The 13,710-nt window shown below is 29.3% G+C and overlaps 2 protein-coding genes across 2 annotated transcripts in view; both read right to left on the reverse strand.

Annotated features, from left to right (window-relative positions):
• The window catches only part of LOC147468471 (uncharacterized), an 8,274-nt gene extending 6,762 nt beyond the window's left edge, over positions 1-1,512 (reverse strand). Inside the window, exons 1-4 of the mRNA XM_086553202.1 lie at positions 1,385-1,512; positions 850-966; positions 554-679; positions 340-399 (exon numbers count right to left, since the gene is read on the reverse strand). Of these exons, the coding sequence (XP_086409328.1) occupies positions 340-399; positions 554-679; positions 850-939 (276 nt within the window). The 5' untranslated portion in view covers positions 940-966; positions 1,385-1,512. The remainder of the gene's footprint in view (positions 1-339; positions 400-553; positions 680-849; positions 967-1,384) is intronic.
• A 777-nt stretch (positions 1,513-2,289) lies between these two features.
• The window catches only part of LOC147468472 (uncharacterized), a 21,228-nt gene continuing 9,807 nt past the window's right edge, over positions 2,290-13,710 (reverse strand). Inside the window, exons 2-4 of the mRNA XM_086553510.1 lie at positions 12,694-12,746; positions 6,052-6,150; positions 2,290-2,758 (exon numbers count right to left, since the gene is read on the reverse strand). Coding sequence (XP_086409636.1) covers positions 2,391-2,758; positions 6,052-6,150; positions 12,694-12,746 — 520 coding nt within the window. The 3' untranslated portion in view covers positions 2,290-2,390. The remainder of the gene's footprint in view (positions 2,759-6,051; positions 6,151-12,693; positions 12,747-13,710) is intronic.

Raw genomic sequence — 13,710 nt, forward strand, 5'->3', positions numbered from 1 at the left:
AACCTTCCCATCCCCCCTGTTACACTTTAAATCTAAGTTGACTTTTGAAGCATCAATATAACTTTCAGTGCAATAGAAGTTACATTTAAAACATCATCCTCTTCAGTACAATTGAAGTTAAAATTAGAGCCTTAATATCATCTTCAGTGTAACTGCAGTTACAAAAACATAAATATCATCTTTGCTGCAATTGAAGTTATGTCTAAAGCATTAACATCATCCTCAGTGCAACTGCATTTATATTACGAGCACTAATATCATCATTGGAGTTAATTCTCGGAATTATTATCACCCTCAGTGCAATGCATCACAAGTCATAAGAATTAATATCTTCCTCACTTTCGCATCCTCGCCCTCCGACCTGTTCGCCGCATTCCCAACGTCCGCTGTGTGTTGCTCCTGTAAAGTAAAGGACTGTCATGCCTTCTTAACGGGACGGGAGTGTATACTGAACCATGCAGAAATACACGTGTGAATACAATACTTCTTCATTGTTTCTCTCCTTATTTTAGTCTCTTTCTCTCTCCTCTCTTTTCTTTCTTCTTACTCTTACCTTTAGCTCTCTGATCTCCCTTTCTCTGAGACATAGGATATCCTTCAGTTCGCTGTTTTCCGTCTGCAGATTAGTCACCTCAGTCTCCGTCCTACTCCTCTCCCGTCCTTGCTCCTCCTGCATATCCTGTAGAAGACAACACTGTAGGGATGTCTCTGTCCTAAAGGGATTAGGGAGAAGAACCTAGCATCACAGGCAAAGCAAATGGAATTGCACGTTCAAGCAGTCATCTCGCTTCGACAAATAAAATGGTTTTTAAAAAGGGGCTAATGTATTTCGGAAGCTCTTGCTCTTACCTTTAGCTCTCTGATCTCCCTTTCCTTGAGACATAGGATATCCTTCAGTTCGCTGTTTTCCGTCTGCAGATTAGTCACCTCAGTCTCCATCCTACTCGTCTCATGTCCTTGCTCCTCCTGTAAGAGAAGACAACACTGTAGGGATGTCTCTGTCCTAAAGGCTTGAGGAGAAGAGCAAGGCATCACAGGAAAAGCAAGTGGAATCGCACGACCAACCAGTAATATAATTTCGACAAATAAAATCACTTTTAAAAAGGAGCTAATGCCTTTTGGAAGCAAAGAAAATTGCTCATGTTGTATTTTCATTTACACAACTACTGCAACCTTTTCTCTCTTCGTTTGGAATAGTTGAGGTTCATACATACAAGGACTTATTCAGGAAGCTCCAGGTTCTCCAGACAAAAAGCTACTAATAACACAACGCTATCTCACACAAACTCTCCTCTTTCTTAACCATTGTTCTATATCTGTCCCTATCCTCTCCTCCTTTCTCTCTGTCACTTCGTCCCTCTTCTTCGCTCTCTCCTGTGCATACCTTGAGTAATACAATCTCCTCTTCCTTCTTCCTCAGGTCTTCCTTCAGGTCTCTGGTCTCCTTCTGTAGATTCACTGTCTCGCTATTTTTCACACTGATCTCTCGCTCTCTCTGCTCATGCTACTTCTGGATGAGTAAGGAAAAAGTATCATAAGTGCTCGAAAAGACAAAGGAAATGAACTCTCTCTCTAACATTACCTCTCTCTCTCTCTCTCTGTCTACTTGTTCATTATCTAACTAATTTCTTGCTCTTCCTGCTCATGTATAAGTAAGGAATACGTATGATAAGTGTTCAAAAAGACAAATGAAACTAACTTTCCCTTTCTCTATCTCTCTCTCTCTATCTATTTACTTGTTCATCATTTAACTAATCTCTCGCTCTTTCTACTCATATTGTTTCTAGAGAAGGAAGTGGGAAGCATATCATTATTGCCTCTAACATGATAACAAGTCATTTCCTTCCTGACATTGTTGATGGATGGAGGGAAAGCTAATAACCACGAGATAAGGAGATTGGAGTCGTAAAAGAATCAAGCAGATCAAATACTTATAAAGATTCGCCGACACCAAAACCCTTACATTTTGCTTTGGGTTTCATACTATTTACTACGGTTTCATATTATTTACTATTTACTATTTATTTCATACTATTTATTTATTTATGTATTATTTATTTAGTTTCATATTATTTATTATGGATTTTTTAAAAGTTTTCTTTGATTGCTATATTTCCTGTCATTTCACTGATTATTCTCTATCTTTTTATTATTATCAAATCAAAATTATTTCTATTTTTTTATTCATTTTCTCTACAAAAAACTCACCTTCAGCACTTGGATCTCTCTTTGCAATCTGATCCTTTCCTTCTCGGTTGCAACCCACCCTTGCATCACGTGTGTCTGAAAGTAATCAATATTAAATAGAAAAATGCATTAGCATGTTATGTCTCCTTATATAAACAAGAATTAAAATTTGGAATCCTTTTGTGATTTAGTTACAGTGCCACTCAGCAACCATGGCACTGCCCATGATGCACAACTTTGAAAACCAATGGTGACAGAGGAAGGACCAGAGTCTGACCAATACAATCTATTACCATGGACACGCTTTGGAAAAGTTCCATGCCACGGATCTCTGTGGAGGAAGATCTCGGCATCAAGTCCTGCGGAGTCCTTCCTCTCTTATTCTTCTTGTACGTGGAAGCCCCAAATTTCGTCAACATGAATATAGCGAGGAGATGCCCTTCTGAAGCTGCTTTGTGGAGGGGCGTGTCGCCTTCACCATCTGCAGCGTCCACGTCGGCCCCGCCCTCCCGAAGGACTTCCAGCACTGCCGTGTGTCCATTCCAAGCTGCCTTGTGCATTGCTGTCTGTCCTGAAGGTAAACTTGACTGTAGAACTTGTCAATGTTTAAATGTTGCTCTACAATGAAACACTTGTTTCATTTTCTTATTTTCATTTTTATTCAAATTTGTTCAGAAATAAGTGAGATGTGAATGTAATGATATATATTTAAGCATATATTATATAAATCAAGATATATGATGATGAAATATGACAATATTGATGACGACAATATATATATATATATATATATATATATATATATATATATATATATATATATATATATACATCTATATATATATATGTACATCTATATATATATATATATATATATAATATATTATATATATATATATATACATATATACATGTGTATATATATACATATACATATATATGTATATGTATATATATACATATATATATATATATATACATACGTATATATATATATATATATATATATATACATATATATATATATATACATACATAAATATATATATATATAATATATTAATATATATATATATATATATATATATATATAAGGAGATTGGAGTCATATTCATATATATAACAATATACTGATAGAGGTAAATTAAAAAACAAAAACAAAAGAGAATGATAATTGTTACAGTATAATAAAGTTTGTTATAAAACAATATAACATCTCTAAAAATAATTTGAATTAACCAATGATATTCTATAAATGAAAGTAAAAATAACAATTGTGTTAATATAATAAACAATGGTATAAGTAATGAGTTAGGACAACTCATTACTGGGAACATAATGATAATGAATGATGAGCATGAAGATGAAAAGGAAAGAGAAAACTGAAAGGGATAATGAGAAGATCAATAAATATGATGAAGTGTGGGAGAAGGAGAATTGGACAGATAATGAAGTGACAAAGAGTATAAGAATTATATAGAGAATGTAAAGTGACAAAGAATAGTAGAAGGAAAATTGTACAGAAAATATAGAGTGACAAAGAGTAGGAGAAGGATAATTATACAGAAAATATAGAGTAACAAAGAGTAGGAGAAGGATAATTATACAGAAAGTATTGTGACAAAGAGTAGAAGGAGAATTATACAGAAAGTATAGAGTGACAAAGAGTAGAAGGAGAATTATACAGAACGTATAGAGCAGGGGTTCCCAAACTTTTTGTTCCTCAGTACCCCTTAGGCTTTTTATAGGTTCCCATGTACCCCTAACTGTCTTACACCCAAGAAATTTCAATAAAAGTGGTGCTAATCAATACAAAGAAAATGAGAAAAGTGCAATCTGAGTGCAGATTACAACACCATGTATTGTGCAAGTAATTGTTTCCTTCAGACCAAATGTACCCCCTGAAACGTGCAAATGTACCCCTGGGGGTACATGTACCCCAGTTTGGGAATCCCTGGTATAGAGTGACAAAGAGTAGGAGATGGAGAATTATACAGAAAGTATGGAGTGACAAAGAATAGGAGAAGGAGTATTATACAGAAAGTATAGAGTGACAAAGAGGAGGAGAAGGAAAATTATACAGAGAATATAGTGACAAAGAGTAGGAGAAAGAGAATTATACAGAAAGTATAGAGTGACAAAGAGTAGAAGGAGAATTATACAGAAAGTATAGAGTGACAAAGAGTTGCAGAAGGAGAGTTATGACTGGAATGATTCTGAGACTTGCGAGGATAAAAATGAAAATGAAAACTGTCGTGATGATGTTAATGAGAATCAAAATGAGAAGGGAACTGAGGTTGGGAATGAAAATGTCAATGCTAATTTGAATGGCAACAATTGTTATAATCGTAATTATTATCATATTAATGATGATGATGCTAAAATATTTTTATAATATGAAAATATTTTTGATAAATACAAACTAAAAGAAAAGCTTATGAATAAGCACGAAATGACTAGAGAATGAAATGAAAGGGATGGAAAATGATGAAGAAAATGAGAGTGGAAATGAAAATGGGAAAGTATTCATGAATGAGAATCATCATGATTCTAAGAATGATTATGGTCTTTATAATTTTAATGCATATTCTGATGGCAATGATATGAAGGAAAATAATAACCATAATGAAAATAAGGATCTCATTATAGTTCTATCATTGTTGTTGGAGTTACTATTATCATTAACATAATATTTATAATGAAAGAAATTATGATATCAGTCATAAGAATTATTAAAAAATTAATAATGGTCATTCTAACTAGTTTGATATTAATATTGATAATAATAACAATGATTGTTATCGTTATCTTTAATGTTTTTATATAATCATAATCAATGTTATTCTTATTCTTATCATTATCATCATTATTATGGTTATTTTTATTAGTATTATCATTATCATTATAATAATCAAACTAAATAGGTAATATCTTTTTTCGTATGAACTTATATTATTGATATTTCATTTGGATATGTTACCTTTGTACTTAGCAAACCTAACTTAAGTTGCGAGAAGAGGTATTTTGTAAAACGAATGCTAAGTAGTGCATTCCTCTTAACAGCACCTGCATAACCATGTTTGTTGCAAGCAAACTGTGAACAGACTTGGGTGTTTGCAAGAAGGAAGAACAAGGAAGCCATCGTGTTATCCTCATTGTCATTACCATCATGATTTACCGACACTGGTACTATGAGTGATAAAGACCTCACAACTACAACAAAAGCATGTACAAGAACAAGAACAACAGGATCATCAGCAAAATTATCAATAATGACAAGAGGAAGGATAACCTATGATAATAATTTCAATAGAAACAGCAGTAATATGAATAATTAAAATAGTGATAATTCTATCTATAACAATAATAATAATAATCATAGCAATGATATGTATAAAATCATATATAAGAAAAATTGAAGTAAAAATCAAAATGATATCAATAATGAAAAGAGTAAAAGAGGAAGAAAAAAGGTGAATGATGAAAATTGACAACTACAAAAAGAAAATTCTTGAAATAATAATAATAAAAATTTAGTTGTAATAAATGATAAGATATGACTGTATAATGATAATGAATATTTTTATGATAATAATAATCATAACATTGCAATACATATGATAAATGATAACCAATATGTAAAATTTACAAATAACTCAAATAAACAACTAAAACAAAAGGAATGGATAAATAGAAAAGAATAATGAATGATGAAGAAATGAGAAAAGCTGATGATAGATGTATCCTTATTAGATCTGAATAATAATTGTTATAAATTTCCACAGAGAAAAAAATTAATAAAAGAAACAAAAGCAAAATTCTTCTGGTGCCTTTAAGAAGTCACTCGCTTTCCAATCGCCTTACCATCCTTAGCCTTGGCGTTCACTTCTCCGCCCTTCTCGAGGAGCGTCTCTGCAACAGCATGATAGCCGTTCTGGGAAGCAAAGTGTAAGGGAGTCCGACCTGAGGGAGGAAGATGCTTGTGTTAGACGTCTGTTTGTGAGTAATGAATGTGAGAAGGGAAGTGAGGATGACAATGCGAAGGTGAATGTGAGTGAAAATGACAGTGAGAAGGTGAATGTGAGGGAGAATGAGACTAGTTTTAGGAATGAGATTAATAGAGATGATTAGGGTGATAAGGGTAAGGGCTAGGAATAGTATGGATATTTTGAATATTAATAAAATTGCAAATACTTAGAATGTTAATGAAAATAAGAATTATGAAAAGGTATAGAAACAAGAAGGAAAAGAAAAAAAATATATAATGTATGATAATGAGAAAGAATATTATAATGAAAATGAATGTTTGATAATTATTTATCAGTAATATATATATTTTCTATTACTATGATAATTATTGTAATTTTTATTGTTTTTATTATTATATTTATGAAGACCATTGCAATAATAACAGTAATCATGATAGCTATAATGATAGCAATGGTAATAAAATGATAAAAAAATATCAATCATAATGATATAAATATTAGTAAAGATAATTATGACAATAACATGAATAATAATGATAATGATGAAGATAAAAATAATAATGAAGATACTAATAATGATGATTCTAATAATAATGATAATTATATAATATTCATAATGATAATAATGATAATGAAAATATTAATGATGATAAAAATAATAACAGCAATAATGATTTCTAAAAATGATAATAACATAAAAATAATCATTATCATTAAAAATAATCATTATCATTAATGATAATTACAATTCATAATAAATTTATAATCAATATTTAAAATATTCATTATAATAAGAATTATCATCATAATCAATAAATATTATTTCCATCATTACTGGTATTACTATCATTATTCACCTTCCAATCACCATCATTATTATCATTATATCATTATCATTAGTTCCATCATTATCATGAGAGTGTTATCATCAGTATCATAAAATATTTCCTTCCTTAATATTTGTGGGGTTTTCTTGCCACATTCGTGCAGTAAAGATAAATATTATATTAAAGATAAATATTCGTGCAGTAAAGATAAATATAAATAAGTAAAGACAAATATAAGATATTCGTGCAGTAAATAAAGATGTTCTTTAGCCATTGAAACACGTGGTGTTGTTGAGCGTCTGCTAATTTATTCAGAAAATCATATTGATATAAAATGATTTACACTTCTGTTTCAATGCAGTTAAAATATATAGTCTTCATAATGGAAAAACATACACCTGATAAATGTTGTAACATAAACAAAACATGTCTTTCTTGTAGTAAATAAGCGTAAAATAAAAAACATCAAATATTGGTGGAACATGGGAGACATTACGTATGTCAAAGAAAACGAACCCGCCGTTCGGGGGGACTTAACTAAACTTTTATATTTCTAAATTTATTACTATCATTATTCATCATCACCATTATTATTATCATTGTTATCATAAATATGTCATTACCATTATCATTAGTTCTATTATCATCATGAAAGTGTTATCATCAACATTATCAGTGATGATTACTTTATCATTAATATTGTTATCATTACCACCATCAACATTATGAAACTTTTCATTATCATCATTATTGTTGTTGCTTTTGTTGCCATTACTTTCTCCATTATCATCATTGTCTTTGTCATCACTGACAAAGACCTCGCAACAACACCACCAACAAAAGCATGTAGGAGAACAAGAACAGGATCACCATCAAAATAACAATAATGAGAAGAAGAAGGATGATAACAATTGATAATTTAATAGAAATAGGAGTAATAATAATAGTAATCCTATTGAAATAATAATGATAATATGAATAGCACCATTGATGATGAGGATGATCATATTTCTTTTAGATAATCATGAAAATAATAATGATAATATCAATGATAATTAAGATGATCATACTTATTATTATCATAATTATTATAACTAATCATTATAACATTTATAGTATAAAGAAATATAGAAAAATCTATTCATTTCTATTTTATAAAATAATCTATGAAAATATTTTATAGAAAAAATCATAGAATAAAGAAATAAATATCAATAAGATTAATCATAAAAGATGAAAAAGATTCCCTTATTAAATCATAACAATAATTGTCATAAAATTCCATACAGACAAATAAGAAAAAAGAAACAAAAGCAAAATTCTTCTGGTGCCTTTAAGAAGTCACTCGCTTTCCAATCGCCTTACCAATCAAAGTCTTGGCGTTCACTTCTCCGCCCTTCTCGAGGAGCGTCTCAGCAACAGCATGATGTCCGTTCCAGGAAGCAAGGTGTAAGGGAGTCCCACCTGAGGGAGGAAGATGCTTGTGTTAGACGTCTGTTTGTGAGTAATGAGCGTGAGAAGGGAAGTGAGGATGACAATGAGAAGGTGAATGTGAGGGAGAATGAGACTAGTTTTAGGAATGAGATTAATAGAGATGATTAGGGTGATAAGGGTAAGGGCTAGGAATAGTATGGATATTTTGAATATTAATAAAATTGCAAATACTTAGAATGTTAATGAAAATAAGAATTATGAAAAGGTATAGAAACAAGAAAGAAAAGAAAAAAACATATATGTATGATAATGAGAAAGAATATTATAATGAAAATGAATGTTTGATAATTATTTAATCAGTAATATATGATATTATATATATATAATATATATAATATAAAGAATTATACAGAAATATAGAGTGACAAAGATGCTAAGGAGAATTCATATACATGTGGGTTTTTTGCCACATTCGTGCAGTAAATAAAGATGTTCTTCCTTTTTAAAGCCATTGAAACACGTGGTGTTGTTGACGTCTGTAATTTATTCAGAAAATCATATTGATATAAATGATTTACACTTCTGTTTCAATGCAGTTAAAATATATAGTCTTCATAATGGATCTGCTAAAACACTACACCTGATAAATGGTGTAACATAAACAAAACATGGTCTTTCCTTGTAGTAAATAAGCGTAAAATAAAAAACATCAAATATTGGGTGGTTGGAACATGGGAGACATTACGTATGTCAAAGAAAAACGGACCCGCCATTCGGGGACTTAACTAAACCTTTTATATTTCTAATATTTATTACTATCATTATTTATCTTCACCATTATTATTATCATTGTTATCATAAATATGTCATTACCATATCATTAGGGTTCTATTACATCATGAAAGTGTTATCATCAACATTATCATGATGATTACTTTAACTCATTAATATTGTGTATCATTACCACCATCAAACATTATGAAACTTTTCATTATCGTCCATGAATGTGTTGTTGCTTTTGTTGCCATTTACTTTCCTCCATTATCATCATTGTCTTTGTCATCACTGACAAAGACCTCGCAACAACACCACCAACCAAAAGCATGTAGGAGAACAAGAGAACAGGATCACCATCAAAATAACAATAATGAAAAGAAGAAGGATGAGAATAATGTGATAATTTTTAGTAGAAATGGGAGCTATTAATGATTAGTTATAGTAATGAAATAATAATTGTGTAATATGAATAGCACCATTGATGATTGATTATGATTGATGTATGAGAGGTGATCATATTTCTTTTAGATAATCAGGAAAATAATAATGATAATATCAATGAATAATTAAGGATGAATCATACGGATTAGTTATCATAATTATTATAACTAATCATTATAACATTTATATATAAAGAAATATAGAAAATCTATTATTTCTCCTTTATTATAAAATAATCTATTGAAAAATTTGTTTTATTGAAAAAATTCATAGAATAAAGAAATAAGAAATTAAATATCAATAAAATTAATGATAAAAGATGAAAAATGGATTCCCTAGGATTAAAATTAGGTGTTAACAATAATTGTTATAAGATGTCCATATAAGAACAAAGAAGACAAAAGAAAACTAAAGCAAAATTCTTCTGGTGCCTTTAAGAAGTCACTATTTCTGCTGCTTTTTTGATTCTCCAAATTTGTTTACGCCTTACCATCCATTATCCTTGGCGTTCACTTCTCCGCCCTTCTCGCAAGGAGCGTCTCTGCAAACAAGCATGATGCAGTTTATCGGAATAAATAGCACAGTGTAAGGGAGTCCGACTGCGGCGAGGGAGGAAGATGCTTGTGTTGTTTGTATTAGACGTCTGGGTTGTGAGTAAGAGCGTGAAGGAAGGGAAGTGAGGATGACCAATGCGAAGAAGGTGATTGGGAGTGTAAAATGACAGTTTGAGAAGGTGAATTGTGAGGGAGGAATGAGTCTAGTTTTAGGAATGAGATTAATAGAGATGATTAGGGTGATAAGGTAAGGCGCTAGGAATAAGTATGGATATTTTGAATTATTAATAAAATTGCAAATACCTTAGAATGTTAAGGAAAATAGTAGAATTATGGAAAAGGTATATGAAACAGAAGGAAAAGAAGAAAAAAATATAATAATGTATGATATATGAGAAAGAATATTATAATGAAAATGAATGTTTGATAATTATTTATCAGTAATATATAGATTTTCTATTACTATGATAATTATTTGTAATTTTTATTGTTTTTATTATTATATTTATGAAGACCAATTGCTATAATAACAGTAATCATGATAGCTATAATGATTAGCAATGGTAAAAAATGATAAAAAATATCAATCATAATGATATAAAATATTAGTATAAGGATAATTATGACAATAACATGAATAATAATGTAATGATAGAAGAGAAAAAATAATAATGAAGATACTAATAATGATTGATTCTAATAATAATTGATAATTATATAATATTCATATCTGATAATAATGGATTAATGAAGAATATTTAATGATGATAAAAAAATAATAACAGCAATAATATTTCTAAAAATGATTAATAATATAAAAAATTATCATTATCATTAAAAATAATCATTATTCATTTAATGATAAATTACAATTCAATTAATAAATTTATAATCAATATTTAAAATATTCATTATAATAAGAATTTATCATCATAATCAATAAATATTATTTCCATCATTAAACTGGTATTTACTATCATTATTCACCTTCCAATCACCATCAATTATTATCATTATATCATTTATCATTAGTTCCATCAATTATCATGGAGGAGTGTTATCACAGTATCATAAAATATTTCCTTCCTTAATTATTTGTGGGGTTTTTCTTGCCACATTCGTGATGCAGTAAAGATAAATATTATATTAAAGATAAATTTCGTGGCAAGTAAAAGATAAATAATTATTATCCTAAGATTTGAATATTCGTGCAGTCTTTAAGATCAATATAAATAAGTAAAGATAAAATATAAGATATTCCCCCCCCCCCCCCTTCTGCAAGTAAATAAAGATGTTCTTTAGGCCATTGAAAACACTGTGGTCGTGGGTTGAGCGTCTGCATAATTTATTCAAGAAAATCATATTTGGATATAATGATTTACGCGACTTCTGTTTCAAATTGCAGTTAAAATATATAGTCTTCATAATGGAAAAACATACACAGATAAATGGTGTAACATAAACAAAATCATGTCTTTCCCTTGTAGTAATAAGCGTAAAATAAAAAACATCAAATATTGGTGGAACTGGGAGACATACGTATGTCAAAGAAAAACGGCCCGCCGTTAGGACTTAACTAAACCTTTTCATTTCTAAATTTTATTACTAATCAATATTCATCATCACCATTATTATTATCATTGTTATCATAAAATATGTCATTACCATTATCATTAGGTTCTATTATCATCATGAAAGTGTGTATCATCAACATTATCTTGATGATTAACTTTATCATTAATATTGTTATCATTACCACCATCAACATTGTATGAAACTTTTCATTATCATCATTATTTGTTGTTGCTTTTGTTGCCATTACTTGTCTCCATTATCAGCATTGTCTTTGTCCCGATCACTGACAAAGACCCTCGCAACAACACCACCAACAAAAGCATGTAGGAGAACAAGAACAGGATCACCATCAAAATAACAATAATGGAGAACGACAGGTTGATGATAACAATTGAGAATTTAGTAAGAAAAATGGAGTATGATTACAATGATAGTTATAGTAATGAATTATCAATGATAATATGAATAGGACCATTGTTGATATTATGATTGATGATCAGGTAATCTTAGTCTTAACATTGTAGATCATCAGTGAAACAATAATAATGACAATGTCAGTAAATATATTACGATGATCATACTTATTATTATCATAATTATCATAACTAATTATTATAACATTTATAGTATAAAGAAATATAGAAAAATCTATTTATTTCTATCTTATAGAATAAACTATGAATAAAATATTTTATTGAAAAATTCATAGAATAAAGAAATATCAATATCAAATAAAATTAATGATAACTAGATTTGTTAAAAATATTTTGATGCCTTATTAAATTATAACATGTTAATAATGTTATGCTTATTCCAATAGTGATAGAACAAAGAAGAGAAAGAACACATAGCAAAAATTCTTCTGGTGCCTTTAAGAAGTTCACGACTCGCTTTCCCAATCGCCTTTACCAATCATAGTCTTTGGCGTTTCACTTCTGCCGCCCTTCTCGAGGACGCGTCTCCTGCAACAGCATGATGGCCGTCAATTGGAAGCAAGGTTAAAGGGAAGAGTCCGACCTGAGTTAGTGCCTCATGTGTAGACGTACTGTTATGTATATTAATAACAGCTGTGAGTCTAAGGGAAGTGAGGATGACAATGCGAAGGTGTGGAATGCCGAGTGAAATGAGACTCGATTTTAGGAATGATTAAGGTGATAAGGATAAGGGCAAGGAATATGTATGAATATTTTGAATATTAATAAAATTGCAAATAATAAGAAAGTTACTGAAAAATAACAATTAGGAACAGGCATAGAATAAAGAGAAGGAAAAAAAATGGGTATGATGATAAGAAGAAAATTTTAATGAAAAAGAACGTTTGGTTGATAATCATTTATCCAAAAAAAAAAAAAAATAAAAAAATAAAATTACTATATGATAATATATTTAATTTTTATTGTTTTTATTATTATATTTACGAAGACCATTGCAATAAATAACAGTAGTCATGATGAGCTATAATGAGATAGCAATGGTAATAAAATGATACAAAAATATAAATCATAATGATAGAAATATTAGTAAAGATAATTATGAGAATAACATGAAATAATAATGATAATGAGGAAGATAAAAATAATATGAAGATAATAATAATGATAATTCTAATAATAATGATATTAGATAATATCAATAATGATAATAATGATAATGAAAAATATTAATGATGATAAAAATTATAACAGCAAAAATGATTTCTAAAAATGATAATTACATAAGAAATAATCATTTTATCATTAAAAATAATCATTATCATTAATGATAATTACAATTCATAATAAATTGATAATCATTTATAATCAAATATTTAAAATATTCATTATAATAAATTATGCATCACAATCAATAAATATTATTTCCAGCAATACTGTTATTACTATCATTATTCACCTTCTAATCACCATCATTTATTATCATTATATCATT

The sequence above is a fragment of the Penaeus japonicus genome, unplaced genomic scaffold (genome assembly GCF_977035675.1).
Source record: "Penaeus japonicus unplaced genomic scaffold, GWHDUDI00000001_assembly GWHDUDI00000028, whole genome shotgun sequence".
Taxonomy (NCBI): domain Eukaryota; kingdom Metazoa; phylum Arthropoda; class Malacostraca; order Decapoda; family Penaeidae; genus Penaeus; species Penaeus japonicus.